The 18463-nt window shown below is 45.1% G+C and overlaps 1 protein-coding gene across 7 annotated transcripts in view; it reads right to left on the reverse strand.

The window, feature by feature from the left end:
* The window catches only part of NUGGC (nuclear GTPase, germinal center associated), a 98733-nt gene that overhangs the window by 45037 nt on the left and 35233 nt on the right, over window positions 1-18463 (reverse strand). For 5 of the 7 annotated variants that reach the window (XM_030554060.1, XM_030554057.1, XM_030554054.1 and 2 more), the window contains 7 exons: window positions 15655-15867; window positions 15307-15513; window positions 13409-13590; window positions 12397-12514; window positions 8831-8920; window positions 986-1105; window positions 241-466 (listed from right to left, as the gene is read on the reverse strand). In XM_030554060.1, coding sequence (XP_030409920.1) covers window positions 241-466; window positions 986-1105; window positions 8831-8920; window positions 12397-12514; window positions 13409-13590; window positions 15307-15513; window positions 15655-15867 — 1156 coding nt within the window. Of the gene's footprint in view, window positions 1-240; window positions 467-985; window positions 1106-8830; window positions 8921-12396; window positions 12563-13408; window positions 13591-15306; window positions 15514-15654; window positions 15868-18463 lie in introns of those variants that run through there. The other 2 variants (XM_030554056.1, XM_030554059.1) reach the window with 2 other exon arrangements.

Here is an 18463-nt window from a genome sequence, read left to right on the forward strand (position 1 = left end):
AAAACAGTGATGGGAAACATTTTGTTGCAAAAACTGTCAGAACTTGATGTAGAGATAATTTTAAATAAGATATAAAACAAAAGTGATAGCTGTAATGCCTATTGGCCATGTACCCCGGAGAACACACTGAAACCGACCTCAAAGTTATAGGGGCAGAACGCTGTTTCAGTGAGCAATCAAGCCAACAGACCGCTAACTCAGCAGCAGGATATTTGAGCTCAAGTTAGCAGGTGTTAATACCTGTATCCTCCTCATTGTGGAAGACTTGCGGCTGTCCATCTCGGAGCAGTTTTCCATGCAATTTTAGATATTCTGTAGAGCTGACTGTGAAAACCTGAAGTTTCCCATGCTGGGATTCAACTTCACCAGGGTCACTTGTGTCTGAAGTAGTTAATTCTTCATCCTCAGTCTCCTCTTCTTCTTCATCTTCATCATCCTCAGCAAATGCTGCTTTCCTTCGCATTTCCTGCAACAAAGAACAGCCTCCATTGCACCGCTACTCAAAGCAGACTTGATCAATTGCAGAGGCTTTAGCTAAAATCTAGTAAGGCCCCAAATGAGCATTTCTTGTCTTTCTAAGAGATGTGCACTAGTTCAGCCACAAGCTGCATTTGGTGTGGTTCTCTGGCTTGTGTTATTCAGAAAGTCATAATGACAATGTATGGATGAATGTACGACGTCTCCTGAAATTAGCCAAACAAGAACACAGAGTTGCCCTCTACTAGATAACGTGCTTCTCATTAAAAAGGTGCCCTAACCATTCGTTTGCAGTACATATAGAAACATCAGCGATTCAGATTAAAGGAGTGGTTGCACCAAAAACATATGGATTCCCTTTAACTTTTCTGTGAAGGTTGACATTTCAGATTTCAGTTCTGGTTCACTGCATCCACTGACAATGTAAGAGCAGTGAAATCCAGATGGTGGGCCGGAAGTGCTGCCCCCCTTCTACATAGACAGAGGTGGTGTTCCCATGGATTCCTACCTGAAGGCCGTTGTTGAAATCCACCCAAATCCGCTGTTTGGAAAACCTATTTCGGGACTGAACGCAGATCAGACTAATGTCACGAAGCTTCATATCTTTCTCTCTTTGCAAATTACTAATCTAAGTAAAGGAGAAAGGGGAGAAATGAGATTATACCCAGAACAGGCGGTATCATTTAAAAAAACCAAAGTTCCAACTGCACCCAAAAGCTGAAGCTGCATGTGACCTGCACATTGTTTGACTGGAATGTCACTGCTGTTCAGGGTCAGGAATGACAAGGTTGCCAAAGGAAGTAACTTAAAGGAACAGGAGATTACTGACTGATAACTGGACGTTCTTCAAGATGTGTGGTCCCTATCTGTATTCTACTGTGGGTTACGCATGTGCACTATGTGTCTGGAACTGGAGAATTTGAAAGTAGTGTTCACTGGTCCATGCATGCCCCCCCGGATCACCTTGTCTCTCCAACCAAGGGGATAAAGAACAATGTGGACCGACCGCCTCTCCAGTTCCTTCTCCACCGTGAACCAGAGGAGATCCAAAGCAGAGAAAAAGGAGAGCAGATAGTTGAATAGGGACCACACATCTCAAAGAGCCTCTAGTTACAGGTAAGCAACCTCCTCTTCTTAGAGTGATGGTCCCTATTGTATTCCAATGTGAGTAATTAACAAGCAGTACTTAAGTAGGAAGAGGGTGCGAGGATCTTGATGATAGGGCTGAGCAAAGGACTGCTGTTCCAAAGGAGGCATCAGCAGAAGATTCATGGACTAGGGCAGTGTCATGTAAAGGTGTGAACAGTGTTCCACGTGGATGGATTATAGATATCAAGGAGGATTACATCCTAAAGAGATGCCATAGTCGCGGCTTGTGCTCTCGTGGAATGAGCTCATCCCCCATGTGGGAGAGAGGCTTGATATCTGGTAACTGTAGAATGCAGCCTGAGATCCATTTGGAGATCCTGTGAGTCAAGATCACTTGTCCCATGTCTTTCTGTTATAGCAACAAATAGTCTTGGGGACTTCCTGATTAGTCTTGTTCTGTGTAGTTTTACCTAAGGCCTGCCAGACATTGAGGGTGTGGAGTCTCTGTCCCTCTGAGGAAGTGTGCAGTTTAGGGGAGAGCACAGATAAGTGGATTGAATGGTCCAAGTGAAATTCCAAGACAACCTTGGGAGTGAATTTGGGGTGTAAACATAAAACTTTCTTTATAGAATGCAGTGTAAGGAGAATCCGCCATCATCAGTCCAAGTTCACCAACCCTTCTGGCTGAGGTGATAAAGGTCTCAAGTTGCAGTGGGAGAAGTCTAGGTTGGATATTAGGAAAAACTATTTCACGAGGAGGGTGATAAAGCACCGGAATGGGTTACCTAGGGAGGTGGTGGAATCTCCTTCCTTAGGAGTTTTTAAAGTCAGGCTTGACAAAGCCCTGGCTGGGATGATTTACTTGGGGATTGGTCCTGATTTGAGCAGGGGGTTGGACTAGATGACCTCCTGAGGTCCCTGATATTCTATGATTCTATGAAAGTGACTTTCATGGAGAGAAGAGACATGGAGCAGGAAGCTAAAGGTTTGAAGTGTGAGCTTGTAAATGCTGAGGGAACAAGGTTCAAGTCCCACTCAAGCGTAGGCTTGTGAATAGTCAGAAAGGTTCCAAGAAGGCCTTTCCAAAATCTGTTGGTCAATGGGTGAGCAAAGACCAAGTAACCCTGAAAAGAAGGACAGTATGCACAAATCACTGCCAGGTGGACTCACAAGAAGCTGATGGATAGGCCTGACGTCTTTAGAGAAAAGGTGTAGTCTAAAATGAGAGATATCTGAGGTGCCCAAGAAGAAAAATCTTTCCACTTAGCCAGGAGGAATCATCTAGTGGAATTCTTCCTACCATTAGAAAGTATGTCTCGTATGGCTGCAGAACATGCATGTTTCAAGAATGACATCCATCCAAAAATCAAGCCCTGAGATGAAGAAAATGCAGATTGGGGTGCTTGATCTTGCCATTCTGCTGAGTCAGGAGTCTGGGGAGCGTTGAGAGGATGACTGGCATTCAGAATGACGTGCAGAAAATTCAGAAACCAAAACTGTCTGGACCAGTAGAGAATGAATAGGACAACCTGTGGCCTGTCCTAATGGATTTTGGAGGGTGAGAATGTTTTTTCAGTGTTTACACTGATTCTTCCCTGAGGGTCATCGAATCACAGGATTGGAAGGGACCTTGAGAGGCCATCTAGTCCAGTTCCCTGCACTCATGGCAGGACTAAGTATTATCTAGACCATCCCCGACAGTGGTTTGTCTAACCTGCTCTTAAAAATCCCCAATGATAGAGATTCCACAACCTCCCTAGGCAATTTACTCCAGTGCTTCACCACCTTGACAGGAAGTTATTCCTAATGTCCAACCTAAACCTCTCTTGCTGCAATTTAAGCCCATTGCTTCTTGTCCCACCCCCAGAAGTTAACAAGAACAATTTGTCCCCTCCCAGTCTTCTCTTTTCCAGCCTAAACAAACCCAATTTTTTCAATCTTTCCTCACAGGTCATATCTTCTAGACCTTTAATCATTTTTGTTTCTCTTCTCTGGATTCTCTCCAATTTGTCCGCATCCTTCCTGAAATGTGGCGCCCAGAACTGGACACAATACTCTAGTTGAGGCCTAATCAGCACAGAGTAGAGGGCAGTGGAAGAATCACTTCTCGTGTCTTGCTTACAACACTCCTGCTGATACATCCCAGGATAATGTGTGCTTTTTTTGCTACCATGTTACACTGTTGACTCATATTTAGCTTGTGATTCACTGTGACCCCCCCCCCCCCAGATCCCTTTCTGCAGTACTGCTTCCTAGGCAGTCATTTCCCATTTTGTATGTATGCTACAGATTGTTCCTTCCTAAGTGGAGCACTTTGCATTTGTCCTTATTGAATTTCATCCTATTTACTTCGGACCATTTCTCCAGTTTGTCCAGATTGTTTTGAATTTTAATCTTATCCTCCAAAACACTTGCAACCCCTCCCAGCTTGGTATTGTCCGCAAACTTTATAAGTGTACTCTCTGTGCCATTAGCTAAATCATCAATGAAAATTTTTGAACTGAACTGGACTCGAAACTCATCCCTATGGGACCCTACTTGATGTGCCCTTCCAGCTGGATTGTGAACCACTGATAACTACTCTCTGGGAGCAGTTTTCCAACCAGTTATGCACTCATCTTAGAGTAGCTCCATCCAGATGTATTTCCTAGTTTGTTTAGGAGAAGGTCATACAAGACAGGATCAAAAGCCTCACTACATAAATAGATAAACTACATCTACCGCTTTCCCCCATCCACAAGGCTGTTTACTCTGTCACAGAAAGCTATTAGGTTGAAGAGGAAGTGTAGCATCATTAGAGTTGAAACATGGGCCTTCTGGCATGATTTACCAATAAGGAGCCAGGTGTCGAGGTAAAGACTCTGGGGGTGGTCACTATGCCAAAAGGAAGCACTCTGTAATGAAAATGGTCACGGCCCATCATGAATCTGAGGAAGCATCTGTGAACAAGATGAATATCTACATGAAAGTAGATGTCCTTCATATCAAGAGCTGTAAACCACATGTTCTTTTTTGGGATCATAATACAGAGGGGCCTGCGTGACCATACAAATCTTGAGTTTACAAACGAAGTGACTGAGGTGGTGGAGGTTGAGAACTGGTCTCCATAGGCCCTTCTTTTGGGGTATAAAAAAAAAGTCAAGTAAGAGCTGCTTCCTTGGTATTTAGGGGGGACATGTTCTATCACTCCTCCCTCTGATAGACAGTCCACCTTTTGCTTGAGAATAGTCTTGTGAGAGTAGTCCCTAACGGAGGGAGGAGAAGGGGGCTGTGGAAGAGGTAGGAATGCAAACTCAATCATATAGCCAGTGCAGATGATGTTCAGCACGCACTGGTCTGTTACTACATTCTAGAGGTTGAGAGAGTGCCAGACAACCTACAAATGGCACACGAAGGTCGGACGTTTGGCCTAGTGGTTCACCGCTCACATGGCCCCTTCAAAAATTGTGCCTCACTGGGGGGTTGAGACTGGGAGGCCAAGCCTGTTGCAGGTGCAGGGAAGTGAGTCTTTTGAACATTCTGTTTCAAAGGGTATCTGACGAAAAAAACCTGTGAGCTACGTCTAGTTCTAGATGATTGTCAATGGAACTTTCTCTTGGGAGCAGGTGTATATGTCCCCAGAGAGTGGAGGATAGCCCTAGAGTCCTTCAAACTATTGAAGAATTCATCCATCTTCTGACTGAGTAATTGTAATTCACTGAAGGGGAGTTCCTCCATAGTACTCTGGAACTCTCAAGGGAACTTGACACATGCTATGACTCTGCACGCGACAATGGCAATAGCTATGGCTCTAGAGGATACATCAATGGCATCAACTCTGTATTGGAGTTTGACTTTGTCTATCAATGTCTGGAAACAAACTCTATCCTGTTGTGGAAGACTGTCAGTGAACTCTGCGAACAGAGTAGCTCAGAAAGTCACACTTGACCATTAACGGCTGGCAGTTGGCTATCCTGAACTGGAGATCAGATGACAAGACGACCTTTCTCCCCAATAAGTCTGGGCACGTACTCTCTTTGTCTGCAGGAGCAGACTGTGGATGTTGCTGCCTCGCCCTTTCAGAAGCTGCCTAAACCAAAGAGTCGGGAGGAGGGTGAGAAAACAAAATTTCAGCCCCTTTGGCTGGCACAAATTTTTCCATCTAGTTGGGGATGGAAGCACAGCTGGCAGGAATGTGCCAAACAGCCTTCACTGGCTCCATTATAGCTTAGTTTATGGGGAGCACTATTTTGTTGGATCCAGATGGGTGGAGGATGTCAAGGAGTTTGTGCTGGGATTCCTGAAACTACTTATGAGGAATCTGTAGTTCTCCAGCAACCCTATAATGAAGATCCTAGAACTGCCTGAATTCACTGGGGGGAGGGAAGGGGGGAGACATGGGGGTTACTGCTTCATCCAGAGACAAAGACAGCAGTCTTGCTGGCTCTGGCAGAACCGCTGGATCCAGTGCATATTGCTCTTCCTCCTCTGAAGGATCGGGGGTGGGGGGGAAGGGAAATCAGAGTCTCTCCATCAAGCGGAGGCAAGGAGTGACTCCCTAGTAGACTTGAGAGACTCTGCAGAGCAGTACTGGTCCCAGGGCCCCCAATATGGCCAGTAGGAAGGGTTAAAAGGGGGACATGGAAGCCCCAATGGCATGAAGTGCCAGTGGCTCCAAGCTAAATGCGGAAGTTGGTCCCAAGCAGGTGTAACTCTTTTGAGTGGTGAAGGATATGTGAGGTAAGGAAACAAAGGTTCCTCAGGTGGTCTGAAGTCTCCTGATGAGGAGAAAGCTGATTCCTGTTCCAGACGTGGTGCCACTGAAGGGAAGTTGTATCTTGAGGAAGAAACAGGCAATAAACTTCTCTGAGCTGTTGATTTCCAGGTGGTGTTATAACATCTCTGGAAAGGAACAGACCCAATGGAGGAGATGCCAGATCCAGGAGTGCGAAGATGTCCTGTGGAGCGGCCTGGGACTCAGTTCTCCCAGTGTAAGAGTTGTTGTCTTCGTCTCGAACATCAGAGCTGGAGAAGTTTCAGAGTAGCAGCCGTGTTAGTTTGTATCCGCAAAAAAAACAGGAGTACTTGTGGCAACTTAGAGACTAACAAATTTATTTGAGCATACGCTTTCGTGGGCTACAGCCCACTTCTTCGGATGCACAGAATGGAACATATATTGAGGATATATATATACACATACAAAGAGCATGAAAAGGTGGGAGTTGTCTAACCAACTCTGAGAGGTCAATTAAGTAAGAGAAAAAAAACTTTTGAAGTGATAATCAAGATAGCCCAGTACAGACAGTTTGATAAGAAGTGTGAGAATACTTACAAGGGGAGATAGATTCAATGTTTGTAATGGCTCAGCCATTCCCAGTCCCTATTTAAGCCCAAGTTGATTGTATCTAGCTTGCATATCAATTCCAGCTCAGCAGTTTCTCGTTGGAGTCTGTTTTTGAAGCTTTTCTGTTGCGAAATTGCCACCCGCAGGTCTGTCATTGAATGACCAGACAGGTTAAAGTGTTCTACTGGTTTTTGAGTATCATGATTCCTGGTATCAGATTTGTGTCCATTATTCTTTTGCAGAGAGACTGTCCGGTTTGGCCAATGTACATAGCAGAGGAGCACTGCTGGCACATGATGGCATATATCACAGTGGTAGATGTACAGGTGAATGAGCCCCTGATGGTATGGCTGATGTGATGAGGTCCTATGATGATGTCACTTGAATAGATATGTGGATAGAGTTGGCATTGGGCTTTGTTGCAAGGATAGGTTCCTGGGTTAGTGTTTTTGTTCAGTGAAGTGTGGTTGCTGGTGAGTACTTGCTTCAGGTTGGGGGACTGTAAGCAAGGAGCTGGAGAGGGTGCTGTCGAAGACTGTGCCTCAAGTAGGAGGTGAATTGTCTTTGGCAGAGCCAACAGATCCTGAGGTCTGGGAGGTGCTGAGAACAATACAGGCTGATCTCTTTCCAGTACTTATGGAGCTTGATGTTTACGGACTTTCTTGTTAAGCCTCTGGGACTTAAGATGTTCCACAGTAGAACCTCAGAGTTACAAACTGACCCTTCAACCACACATCTCATTTGGAATCATAAGTACACTATCAGGCAGAAGCCGAGCCCCCCCCCGAACCCCCAAAAAAGCAAATACAGTACAGTACTATGTTAAATGCAGACTACCAAAAAAAAGATTTGACAAGGTAAGGAAACTGTTTCTGTGCTTGCTTCATTTAAATAAAGATGGTTAAAAGCTGGATTTTTCTTCTGCATAGTAAAGTTTCAAAGCTGTATTAAGTTAATGTTCAGTTGCAAACTTTTGAAAGAACCACCATAATGTTTTGTTCAGAGTTATGAACAACCTCCATTCCCAAGGTACTCATAACTGAGGTTCTACTGTAAGTCCTCTTGGGCTGAGGTGCTGAGCTCTTTAGAGTCAAATCGGATGCCTCTGAAGTGGATTTTGCGGAAGACAGTCTCAGGCATATGAAAATGCCTCCTGGGTTCCTGAGAAGATCCTGCCAGGGGGTCTATGGGGGTAGCATCTCTGGCATCAGTATCAGACTTAGCTGCAGGAGGCCCACGCCTTGCTTAGTCAGGCTGATGTACAGGAGGTTTCTCCAGTCTGGGTCCAACTGAAGGCTCGCAGTCTTTTCCTTGGAGGTGTTTTCAAAAGTGGAGTTCCTGCCCTTCCCTGGTACGGCTGGGGAACGAGTGGCAGATATTGCACCTCAAATTGCTTTGGGGAACCAATGTGAGCTTCCCCAAAGCAATATAGGCATAGTGGTTGTCACTGACAAAGAAGGATTGCAGGCAGGAAACATAGTTTGAAGCCCTGAGTCCTGGGCTCAGTCCAGTACCCACATGGGGCATTAGGGGGAAGGGAAGTGTTCCCGCAAAGATTAATCTAGCACTACAAAACTATTAAAAACACTAAAATTATTAACTGTACAAGGTGCTAAAAACTATTTACAAAGCTAATTAATATCTTAAGTGATGAAGCCAAAGCTTTGGACAGAGAGGTTCCAACCTGGCTCATGCAGCGGTGAGAAGGAACTGGAGAGGCAGTTGATCTGCTCCACCTTTTATCCACTGTCAGAAACACGAGGTGAGCTAGGGCGCATGTGCAGACCAGTGGACAATACTTTCAAATTCTCCAGCTCCAGTCACATGGTATGCATGCATAACCCACAGTGGAACATGTTAGGGACCATCACTTAAAGAAGAATCCACATTTCCTTGTTTGAGCAAAAAGTTGGTCAGATCATGGCTCCCAAGGACACTCACTCTGAATTCCTTCTCTAGGATTTTCTTCCTAAAATCATTTTCTTTCTGGAATGAGGCTGGATTTTCTGCTCCAGGTCCTTGCTGTTGCTGCTATGAAAGAACAGAATACCGGAAGCATTAAAAACATTAGAAATGTAAAGCTCCACACTATTCCAATCACCAGGCTGTCCCTCATAGGTAATCTAGATCTTCATGGGTTTTATTAGTTTTTTAAAAAGTGACATTTCCTAAGGTTGGGGGGGAGGGGGGCGTGTTTAAATCAGAAAAATTCCATGAACTAGAAACATCTGGCTAGACACAACTGAACACAATAAAGCTTTCTACTGCACAAATCACTGACATTTCCAGAAGAGAACATTGAGGGAGTCCTCAAGACTCATCACACCCAAGCACAGCAGTGACTGGCACTCCACACCAATGTTATAGTGATAAAATTGAGATTAAGTAAAAGACAAGTAACTTCAACCTTATTTTGTGGAAGCCTCTCTACTCATTTTGCCTGAGGACATGACACAAGAAGAGAAGACACGCATGTAAGCTTGGCTCCAAACCCTTGAGGCATAGTTAATTTGTTTATTTTCTCTATAAAAGGTCCCTATACAATCGTACCACTGTTAACAAGTGAACAAAATTAATCTAGCTATCACTGTATGTTAATAATTCTTAGTATTATTTTGTAGCAAATCAGGATTGGGGCCTTGTTATACTGAGTGCTATATTAATACATAGTAAGACAACCCCTGATCTGAAGAGTTTACAGATTAAGACTAGATAAAAGAAATGAGTAACTAAAACAGGAAAACATGGGGAAGATAGGAAAGGGGTTATAGGGATAGGACATAGAGACTTGAGCACAGTCTGATGGTTTCAAATAGTTAGTTGCACAGTATATATCAGCAATAACAAATCCTAGTATCTGAGGCAGAATTTTCATCCATCCATCCATCCACTGCAATAGCTATTTCAGGGTATGTCTACACTACGGGATTATTCCGATTTTACATAAACCGGTTTTGTAAAACAGATTGTATAAAGTCAAGTGAACGCGGCCACACTAAGCACACTAATTCGGCGGTGTGCGTCCATATACCGAGGCTAGCGTCGATTTCCAGAGTGTTGCACTGTGGGTAGCTATCCCATAGTTCCTGCAGTCGCCCCCGCCCATTGGAATTCTGGGTTGAGATCCCAATGCATGATGGTGCAAAAACAGTGTCGGAGTGATTCTGGGTTAATGCCATCACTCATTCCTTCCTCCGTGAAAGCAATGGCAGACAATCATTTCGCACCCTTTTTCCCTGGATTGCCCTGGCAGACGCCACAGCATGGCAGCCATGGAGCCTGTTTTGCCTTTTGTCACTGTCACCGTATGTGTACTGGATGCCGCTGACAGAGGCGGTACTGTAGTGCTACACAGCAGCATTCATTTGCCATTGCAAGGTAGCAGAGATGATTACCAGTCGTTCTGTACCGTCTGCTGTGCCACTGTAAATTGGCGATGAGATGACGGTTACCAGTCGTTCTGTACCATCTGCTGCTGTCATGGGTGCTCCTGGCTGGCCTTAGCTGAGGTCGGCCGAGGGTGCAAAGACAAAAATGGGAATGACTCCCCGAGTCAATCCCTCCTTTATGGTTTATCTAAAAAATAGAGTCAGTCCTGTCTAGAATATGAGGCAAGTATACTAGAGAACCAGTGTACCAGAGAACCAGAGAACACAGCCGCTCCATGTCAGATCGCGCAGAAATGATGAGCTGCATGCCATTCACGGGGAGTGCCCCTGCAACAACCCCACCCATTGATTCCCTTCTCCCCCAACCTTTCTGGGCTACGGTGGCAGTGTCCCCCATTTGTGTGATGAAGTAATAAAGAATGCAGGAATAAGAAACACTGACTTTTTAGTGAGATAAAATGAGGGGGAGGCAGCCTCCAGCTGCTATGATAGCCCAGGCAGTACAGAATCTTTTCTTTAGACATGAAAGGTGTGGGGGGGGGGGGGGGCTGATGGAACTCAGCCCCCAGTTGCTGTGATAAGGACGGTTACCAGCCGTTCTGTACCATCTACCGGGAATGACCAGGAGTCACTCCTATTTTTACCCAGGCGCCTCTGGCCGACCTCACCTGAGGCCAGCCAGGAGCACTCACGGGCTTATGACAAGGACGGCCATCAATCCTTTTGCACGGTACCGTCTGCTACCTGGGAGGGGAGGGGAGAGGATGCTGCTATTCATTGCCGCAGCAGAACGTCTACCAGCAGCATGCAGTAGACATAGGGTGACATATAAAAAAGTCAAGAAACTACTTTTTTCCCTTTTCTTTCACGGGGGGGAGGGGGGGTAAATTGACGACATATACCCTGAAACACCCCAGACAATGTGTTTGACCCTACAGGCATTGGGAGCTCAGCCAAGAACGCAAATGCTTTTCGGAGACTGCAGGGACTGTGGGATAGCTGAAGCCCTCAGTACCCCCTCCCTCAGCGTCCATTTGATTCTTTGGCTTTTCGTTATGCTTGTCACACAGCACTGTGCTGTGGCCTCTGTCTATCATAGCCTTGAGATTTTTTCAAATGCTTTCTCATTTTGTCTTCTGTAACGGAACTGTGATAGAACAGATTTGTCTCCCCATACAGCAATCAGATCCAGTATCTCCCGTACGGCCCATACTGGAGCTCTTTTTGGATTTGGGACTGCACCGCCACCCATGCTGATCAGAGCTCCCTGCTGGGCAAACAGGAAATGAAATTCAAAAGTTCACAGGGCTTTTCCTGTTTACCTAGCCAGTGCATCCGAGTTTGGATTGCTGTCCAGAGCAGTCACAATGGTGCACTGTGGGATACCGCCCGGAGGCCAATACCGTCGATTTGCGGCCACACTAACCCTAATCCGATATGGTAATACCGATTTCAGCACTACTCCTCTCGTCGGGGAGGAGTACAGAAACCGATATAAAGGGCCTTGTTGTGTGGAAGGATGCAGCGTTAAATCAGTTTAGCGCTGCTAAAATCGGTTTAAACGCGTAGTGTAGACCAGGCCTAAGTCTCTCTTGACCTATCACAAATGAAGTACAATGCCTAACTTCCATTCATCTTTAGACTACGGAATAGCCTTCCAAGAGAAGAGAAAGCTCTATTGCTTAGGCTGTTTCAAACCATACAGGGCAAAACACTGGAAGAACATATTGTAGGGTACAGTTCAGCACTGTCTCCTGGGTGATGGACTAGATCTAAGAGCATTTTCCTCTCTAACCTGGCAGTCTGAGAGCTGATGATCCCCTACATCTCCTCTTATTGTGCTGCTCCCAAGGTTTGAGTCAGATTTTCTTCGTATGTGATCTCTGAATTATCCATTCTCCTTTTCTCTGCACTGGAACAACTAACCATGAAAAGCCTTTCTCCAGGTTTGAAATACAGCCCATTGGAGTCTGAGTGGCAGGGGTGAAGGTAGCTGAAGGATAACAGCTGTTTTAACCACTAACAAACATAATTTTCTACTGCCTGGAAGCCGTTTCCAGACCCAAACATATCTGCCACCCAGTGTCTTGTGCTAGGAGGCAGAAAATAATTACCAACCTCTTGCTGGAGTTGAGCATAAAGTGTGTCCTTCTCCATCTCCATTTGCACCCGCTGATTTTCCAGTTCTTCCAGTGATTTTTCTATGGGCTGGATTTCATCTCTTAAATCCAGATCACTGCAAGATCCAGGTCATTTAAAAGTTAGGCTATAAAAAAGTGAGCCACTACAAAAAAAAGACATTGCATACACCGATATTCTACTTGAATTAAGTGGATATTTTTGCTGTAAAAGAATTACACAGATATTCTGCTTTAATTGCTTGATTACTAACAGCAATTCACAGTGAACAAATCTGACAATCCTGTGCCACTCATTTTGTTTGCAAAGCTTTTCCAGATGGGCGAGTTCAATGGCTCACTGGTTTGCATATTACACTATAATCTAGGGCCCTCATGCTATAGGGCAGACGTGGGCAAACTACAGCCTACAGGCCACATCCGGCCCATGGGACCATACTGCCCAGTCCCTGAGCTCCCAGCTGGGGAGCCTAGTCCCTAGCCCCTCCCCCAGTGTCTCCTCTCCCCTGCAGCCACGCTGCTACATCGGCTGCATTCTGGCCTGCCGCTCCCGCTGAGCAGCATGGAGAGCGCAGCTGGCTCTGGCCGGGTGTTGCAGCTGCAAGCTCCTACTGCTGGTAAGGGGAGCACAAATATGGAGGTAATGTGTGACACACTGAGTGCAGGGGACTGGATTAGATGACCTCTTGAGGTCCCTTCCAGTTCTATGATTCTACATTGGTGCACACAACAGAATTCATGTGGTGGGGGTGGGGCGAGATGGTCAGACCCTGGCTTGCTGCACAGTAACTTGCGAGCCCTTAGTCTCAGTGGGATCACCTCTACATTCTACCTCTACTTGTAATCTGTCTCATTTTATGAAAAAGTTAAGAGCATCTCTTGTGCCCCTGGCAAGTTGCTGAAGAGGTTCTCAATTTAACAGAGCTTGAGTGATCAACCACTACCTCATGCAAGACATGCTACTGCAGCAGACTCATAAGAGTTGAAGTTACCTCATTATTTCTGTAACGTTGAAGCTGTCAGTCTTAGTACAAACAAAAGCTAAACTCCCATATTGGCCATCCATGAGTAGCTGCCTCCGCAGGTTTGCACTCAGCATTTCTTTGGCAGTCTTGTCATCCACTGCTCTGGTGATGTTGGCTACTACCCATACTGCATTGCAGTTCTTTAAATACTAAAGGATGGAAAGAAAATAGTCAGTTTACAGGAAAACTGTAGTGATTAGTTTCAGAATCTCCAAACCTGCATGGGTGTCTAAGTGGTAAAGTGATACTTACGGCAGGTCTACACTATGGGACTAAGTTGACCTAAGTTATGCAACTCCAGCTACGTGAATAACCTTAGGTCCAACGTACCTTAGGTCGACTTATTGCAGCGTCTACACCGCACTAGGTCGACGGGAGAAACCCTCCCGTCGACTTACCTTATGCTTCTTGTTCAGTAGAGTACCAGAGTCGACAGGAGAGTGATCGGCGGCCGATTTAGCAAGTCTTCGCTAAATCGACCCCTGGTGGATCGATCATCGTGCGTCGATCCCCTGGTAAGTTGAGAAGAGCCCTTAGAAATATTAAGTGGAAGCTCCAGTTGGATAATGCAAAAGGAAAGAATTCCAAATCTATTTACGTGCCAAGGCTTTCAGAGTGGCTATGTAACAGTTACATGTGTCTAACAGCGGTGAACCATTTTCCAAATTTAACGTTAATCAGGGTTTTTTTTGAACTCTGTAACCTACTGAGACACTATAAGACAGTTGCCCAGATTTTCACAGAATGTACCAATACAAACACAGTTTAGCAGTGTTGCTGATGGAGATGTACAAAAGGGATTGCAATGGCAGAAAGGTCCGCGTAGACACAAACACAGCTGTGTTACTTCTGACTGGTTAACAGTTCTTCCAGCTGCTTACAAAAACTCGCTTGTACTGTGAAGAGGTCTGAGGTTTTACCTGAGTGTAAAACATTAATTCCATTATATTGCTATAGGAGAACTGATCAATGGTCTATCTAGTACTATGATCAGTCCCTAATAGCAATCTATCCTTCTAAGGGAAGGGTAAATGTCCTCAAGACACCTAAGTGCGTGTAGCGGGGCAGTCACATTGCTCCGGTGCTGAAAGGGTTAAAAGCCAGCCCTTGGAGGTCCTGGTGGGGCAGTTAGGGAACAGGGAGCAGTTGGATGGGGCACAGGTTTGGGGGGCGGGCAATCAGGGGACAGGGAGCAGGGGCAGTCGGATAGGGCATAGGGTCCGGGGGGGCAGTCAGGGGACAAGGAGCGTGGGGGGGGGGGGAGGTTGGATGGGTCAAGGGTTCTGAGGGGGGCAGTCAGGAGCAGGAAATGAGAGGGGACAGGTTGCTTGGGGAGGCACAGCTTTCCCTACCCAGCCCTCCATACAGATTTGCATCCCAATGTGGCCCTCGGGTCAAAAAGTTTGCCAACCCCTGTGCTACAGCGTGCAATATGATAGCATCTATGGTGATTACTTACAAACCTCAAATCAGTATATGCACTGAAGCACAAAGATGGATAGCACTTGTAATTTTATCCTAATTAGTGCAGCTGCCGATTCCACTTATCCATAGAAGCTACTAATCCTAGAGTTTTAGTAATCAGCTTGTCACTATGGCATCATGCAGCAGCAAGTGCCACATGTTAATTACATGGTGTTGCAAATGGTTATGTTTGAAAACCAGAGGAAAATGGAAGAGGTTGCTCATGCTCCCAATGCATACTGAATGACATGATGTGTGCAAAAGCATTATATAGCTGTTAAGGAAGAAGATGCTGTTTCCACTGCAGATCAGGGTCTGAGAACCAGAAGGGACACAAGGGTTTAAAAAACAAAACAACCCACAGCCTTAAAAGGGCTGCAATTTCAGAGATGCCATTTTACCTCTTTGGCAGCATTATCTCTGGCAGCGTTGGAATCTCTTATTCCAGGCAAATCCACCAGCACTGCCCCAGTCTTCAAGACATCAGCACCAGGAACACGGATTTTGACACATTTAACAACGGGCCAAAATTCTCCACCTTTCATGTCGCGTAAGTTATCAGTCCGAGAATCAATGAATTTCTCTATTTTTGTGCGAAAATCTGCTGCCTAAGCAATGGAGAGAAAACAAGAGTAAGGTTCACTACAGGCAATAGGCTGAGCTACTCCATTTATCACCTACATCAGTGTGGAATAGCCTGAATGGGTGAAGACATAGGAAGGTTACACGTCAAATCATGCTGTGTTTACCTTCTCTGCAGAGATGTGCTTTACTGTCCCAAGATGCTGAGTCACCTCCTTCATCTCTATCAGCTTTGGAAGTTCTGCTATTGTCCCATATACAGCTTTCACACGACTATAGGCAGCGCCAGCTTCAGTCTTGCGATCTGGGCACCGTTTCTTTAAGTTACCTGATTTGTCTTTCATATCTTCTAGGAGAGCTTTCAGCTCATTATCCCACTCCTGGAGTGGGAAATACAGAAACAACTGAGACTATATTCCAAAAGAGTAAGTTTGTAATTTGTTATATGTAGAATAACTATTAAAGTTAAAATGAATCAAAACTAGATGCTCTGTTTTCCCTAAGGTATGTTTACCACATACAGAGGAGTGAGTTCTATTACTGTTGCTCTGCTCAGACCAAGAAACATTTTTTAACTGATTACACCAGCTAGTCAGTAAAACAGGAAATATTTTCAAACGTTTTAAAAAGCTTTTTTTTGTTTTTTCCTCTTGAAGACTGAAAAGTTTTCCACTCAGCTCTGATTCTCTCCCGCTGATATTTCTACAGCTTCCTTTTACCATAGTACCTGAGCACTAAAATTAAACCTACAATATGAACAGCATTGCCAACAACTGGTACAAAGAATGGCTACTGAAAAGATCCAAGATAGTTCCAATGTATAGCATGAGCAACATTCTTATTTTTAAACTATAGGGTGACAGGGGATCAATTTAAATCACCAAGTAGAAATCCTCCATTTAAATCACTGATTTTAATCTACTTTTCCACTTGTACTTCAATTATTTTCTGAAGAAAGGTGCATTCTCACTGGTCGATATAATCATGAGGAAGATGTAGTAGGATATAAGCCCTTGTATCAGAGGCCTGGTATGAGGCCTGAGCTAAAGTAGTGGGCAAGCTTTGCTGATATAAAGCAAAGTTAGCAAACATCAGGCTCTGCCTGCTTGCAAGTTCACAGACTCTGGCAAGAACAGGGCTGATATTGCAGAAACACACGTTCCTAAGAAGTGCTAGGCACAGAGCGCTCACGCAAACACATCCCGATATCCAGTGGTACCAGAACATCTTTGATATCAAGGATGGTACAAAAACATTCTCCAAGGATAACAGGAGCTCCCTACCCCTCCTCAAAGATAAGATCAGGATGACAGTGTGATGAATAGAGATGTTTTAATCGAACCAACATGTACAAGGAGATGGGTGATAACTAGCCAAGTCAGGGAGCAGTAACTATGTCAGGGGGTGTCATAAACAGATAGCTATGGGTTAATGTCTCTTTCACCTATAAAGGGTTAACAAACAGTGACCTGCAAACACCTGCCCAGAGGACCAATCAGGAGACAAGATACTTTCAAATCTCGTGGAGGGAAGCCTTTGTTTGTGGGTTTTGGGTTTGTCTTTGTTCTCTCTGGGTCCTGGACGGGACTAGGGGTGCAACCAGGTTTCTGCCAATCTCCTTGCTACAGTCTCTTATCTATTCAGAATTGTGAGTAAGAAAAAAGGCGGTCATAGTCTTTTTTTTTTTTTTTTCATTTACATATGTGTACTTGCTGGAAGTAGCTTAAATTGTGTTTCTGCTGGAGAAAGTTTCTTTCTATTGTTTATAAGTTGAAAGACCCTGTAACTTTTTACCATCTAAAGTGCAGAGATAAACCTTTTACTTTTTTCTTTCTTTTTTTATTAAAAGTTTTGCTTTTAAGACCTGTCTGGTTTTTTTCTCCTAGTTAAGGTTCAAGGGAATTGTTGGGGAGAAGGGAAGGATAACTTTTCTCTTTGTGTTATATTCACGCAGCTTGTATTGCCTCTGGGTGAGGGGGAGGTAACACTCCTCTCGGTGTGGTGATTCAAAAAGTTGAATCAGGCGATCTCCTAGGGTTCCCAGGGCAGGAAGGAGCTGGGAGGAAGAAGAGAGGGGGAAGAGAATGGTTTATTCCCCTTTGTTGTGAGACTCAGGGAATCTGGGTCTTGGGGTCCCCAGGGAAGGTTTTGGGGGGACCAGAGGGTATCAGGCCCTGGAAAATTCCTGATTGGTGGCAGCATATCAGACCTAAGCTGGTAATTAAGCTTAGGGAAACTCATGCTAGTACCCATATTTTGGACGCTAAGGTCCAGAATTGGGAATTATACTACAACAGGGGGACAGCACGTAACTTGTTTGTATCAGGGTCTAAAGAGGTCTCTCTCAGAGAGTGTGCCTTGGTCCAACTGAGGGGGGAATGGAAAGTCCCACCATCCCACTGAGCTGTGTCCATTGTCACTGGCATAGTTTTAGTATCCTCGTAGAGTCTACCAGGTGCTATTACTGTGCTTTGTCAACAATAATCCTGATTGGTGCCTTCAGACCTTAACAGATCTTGTGGTCATTGAATAGTTCGCTCGAGATCTGCTATGCCGGCTATCTTCACAGAGCTGGGGCAGCACACAGGGAGAACACACACACGCAGCCAAATATCTAACCACAGAAGATACCCTTGTCAGTATCAGCAGAACCATACTCTTCCTCTTCTGTAGGCTCAGAAAGAAGCTCTGGTTGTTCTCTGGAGGAAACAGATGAGCTAACTCCTTATTAGATTACACAGACCTTGGATGTTGTGTGTATGGGGCCCATGGACCCAAGAGGGCCAGACAAAAGGGTTGAAGGTGGGATGCAGAGGTCCCCAAGACACAGGGGGTACCACCTGTCCCGAAGGGTGGGGGAATGTCCTGGTTTGAATTGGAAGGGTTGGTTCCAGGAAGCTCTTGATCTCCTGTTTGGATTGTTCTCCATCGATGAGGCAATGACAGTTCCTCCAGTAGATTTGACTCCCCCCATAA

This window comes from Gopherus evgoodei, chromosome 2 (genome assembly GCF_007399415.2).
Source record: "Gopherus evgoodei ecotype Sinaloan lineage chromosome 2, rGopEvg1_v1.p, whole genome shotgun sequence".
Classification (NCBI taxonomy): domain Eukaryota; kingdom Metazoa; phylum Chordata; order Testudines; family Testudinidae; genus Gopherus; species Gopherus evgoodei.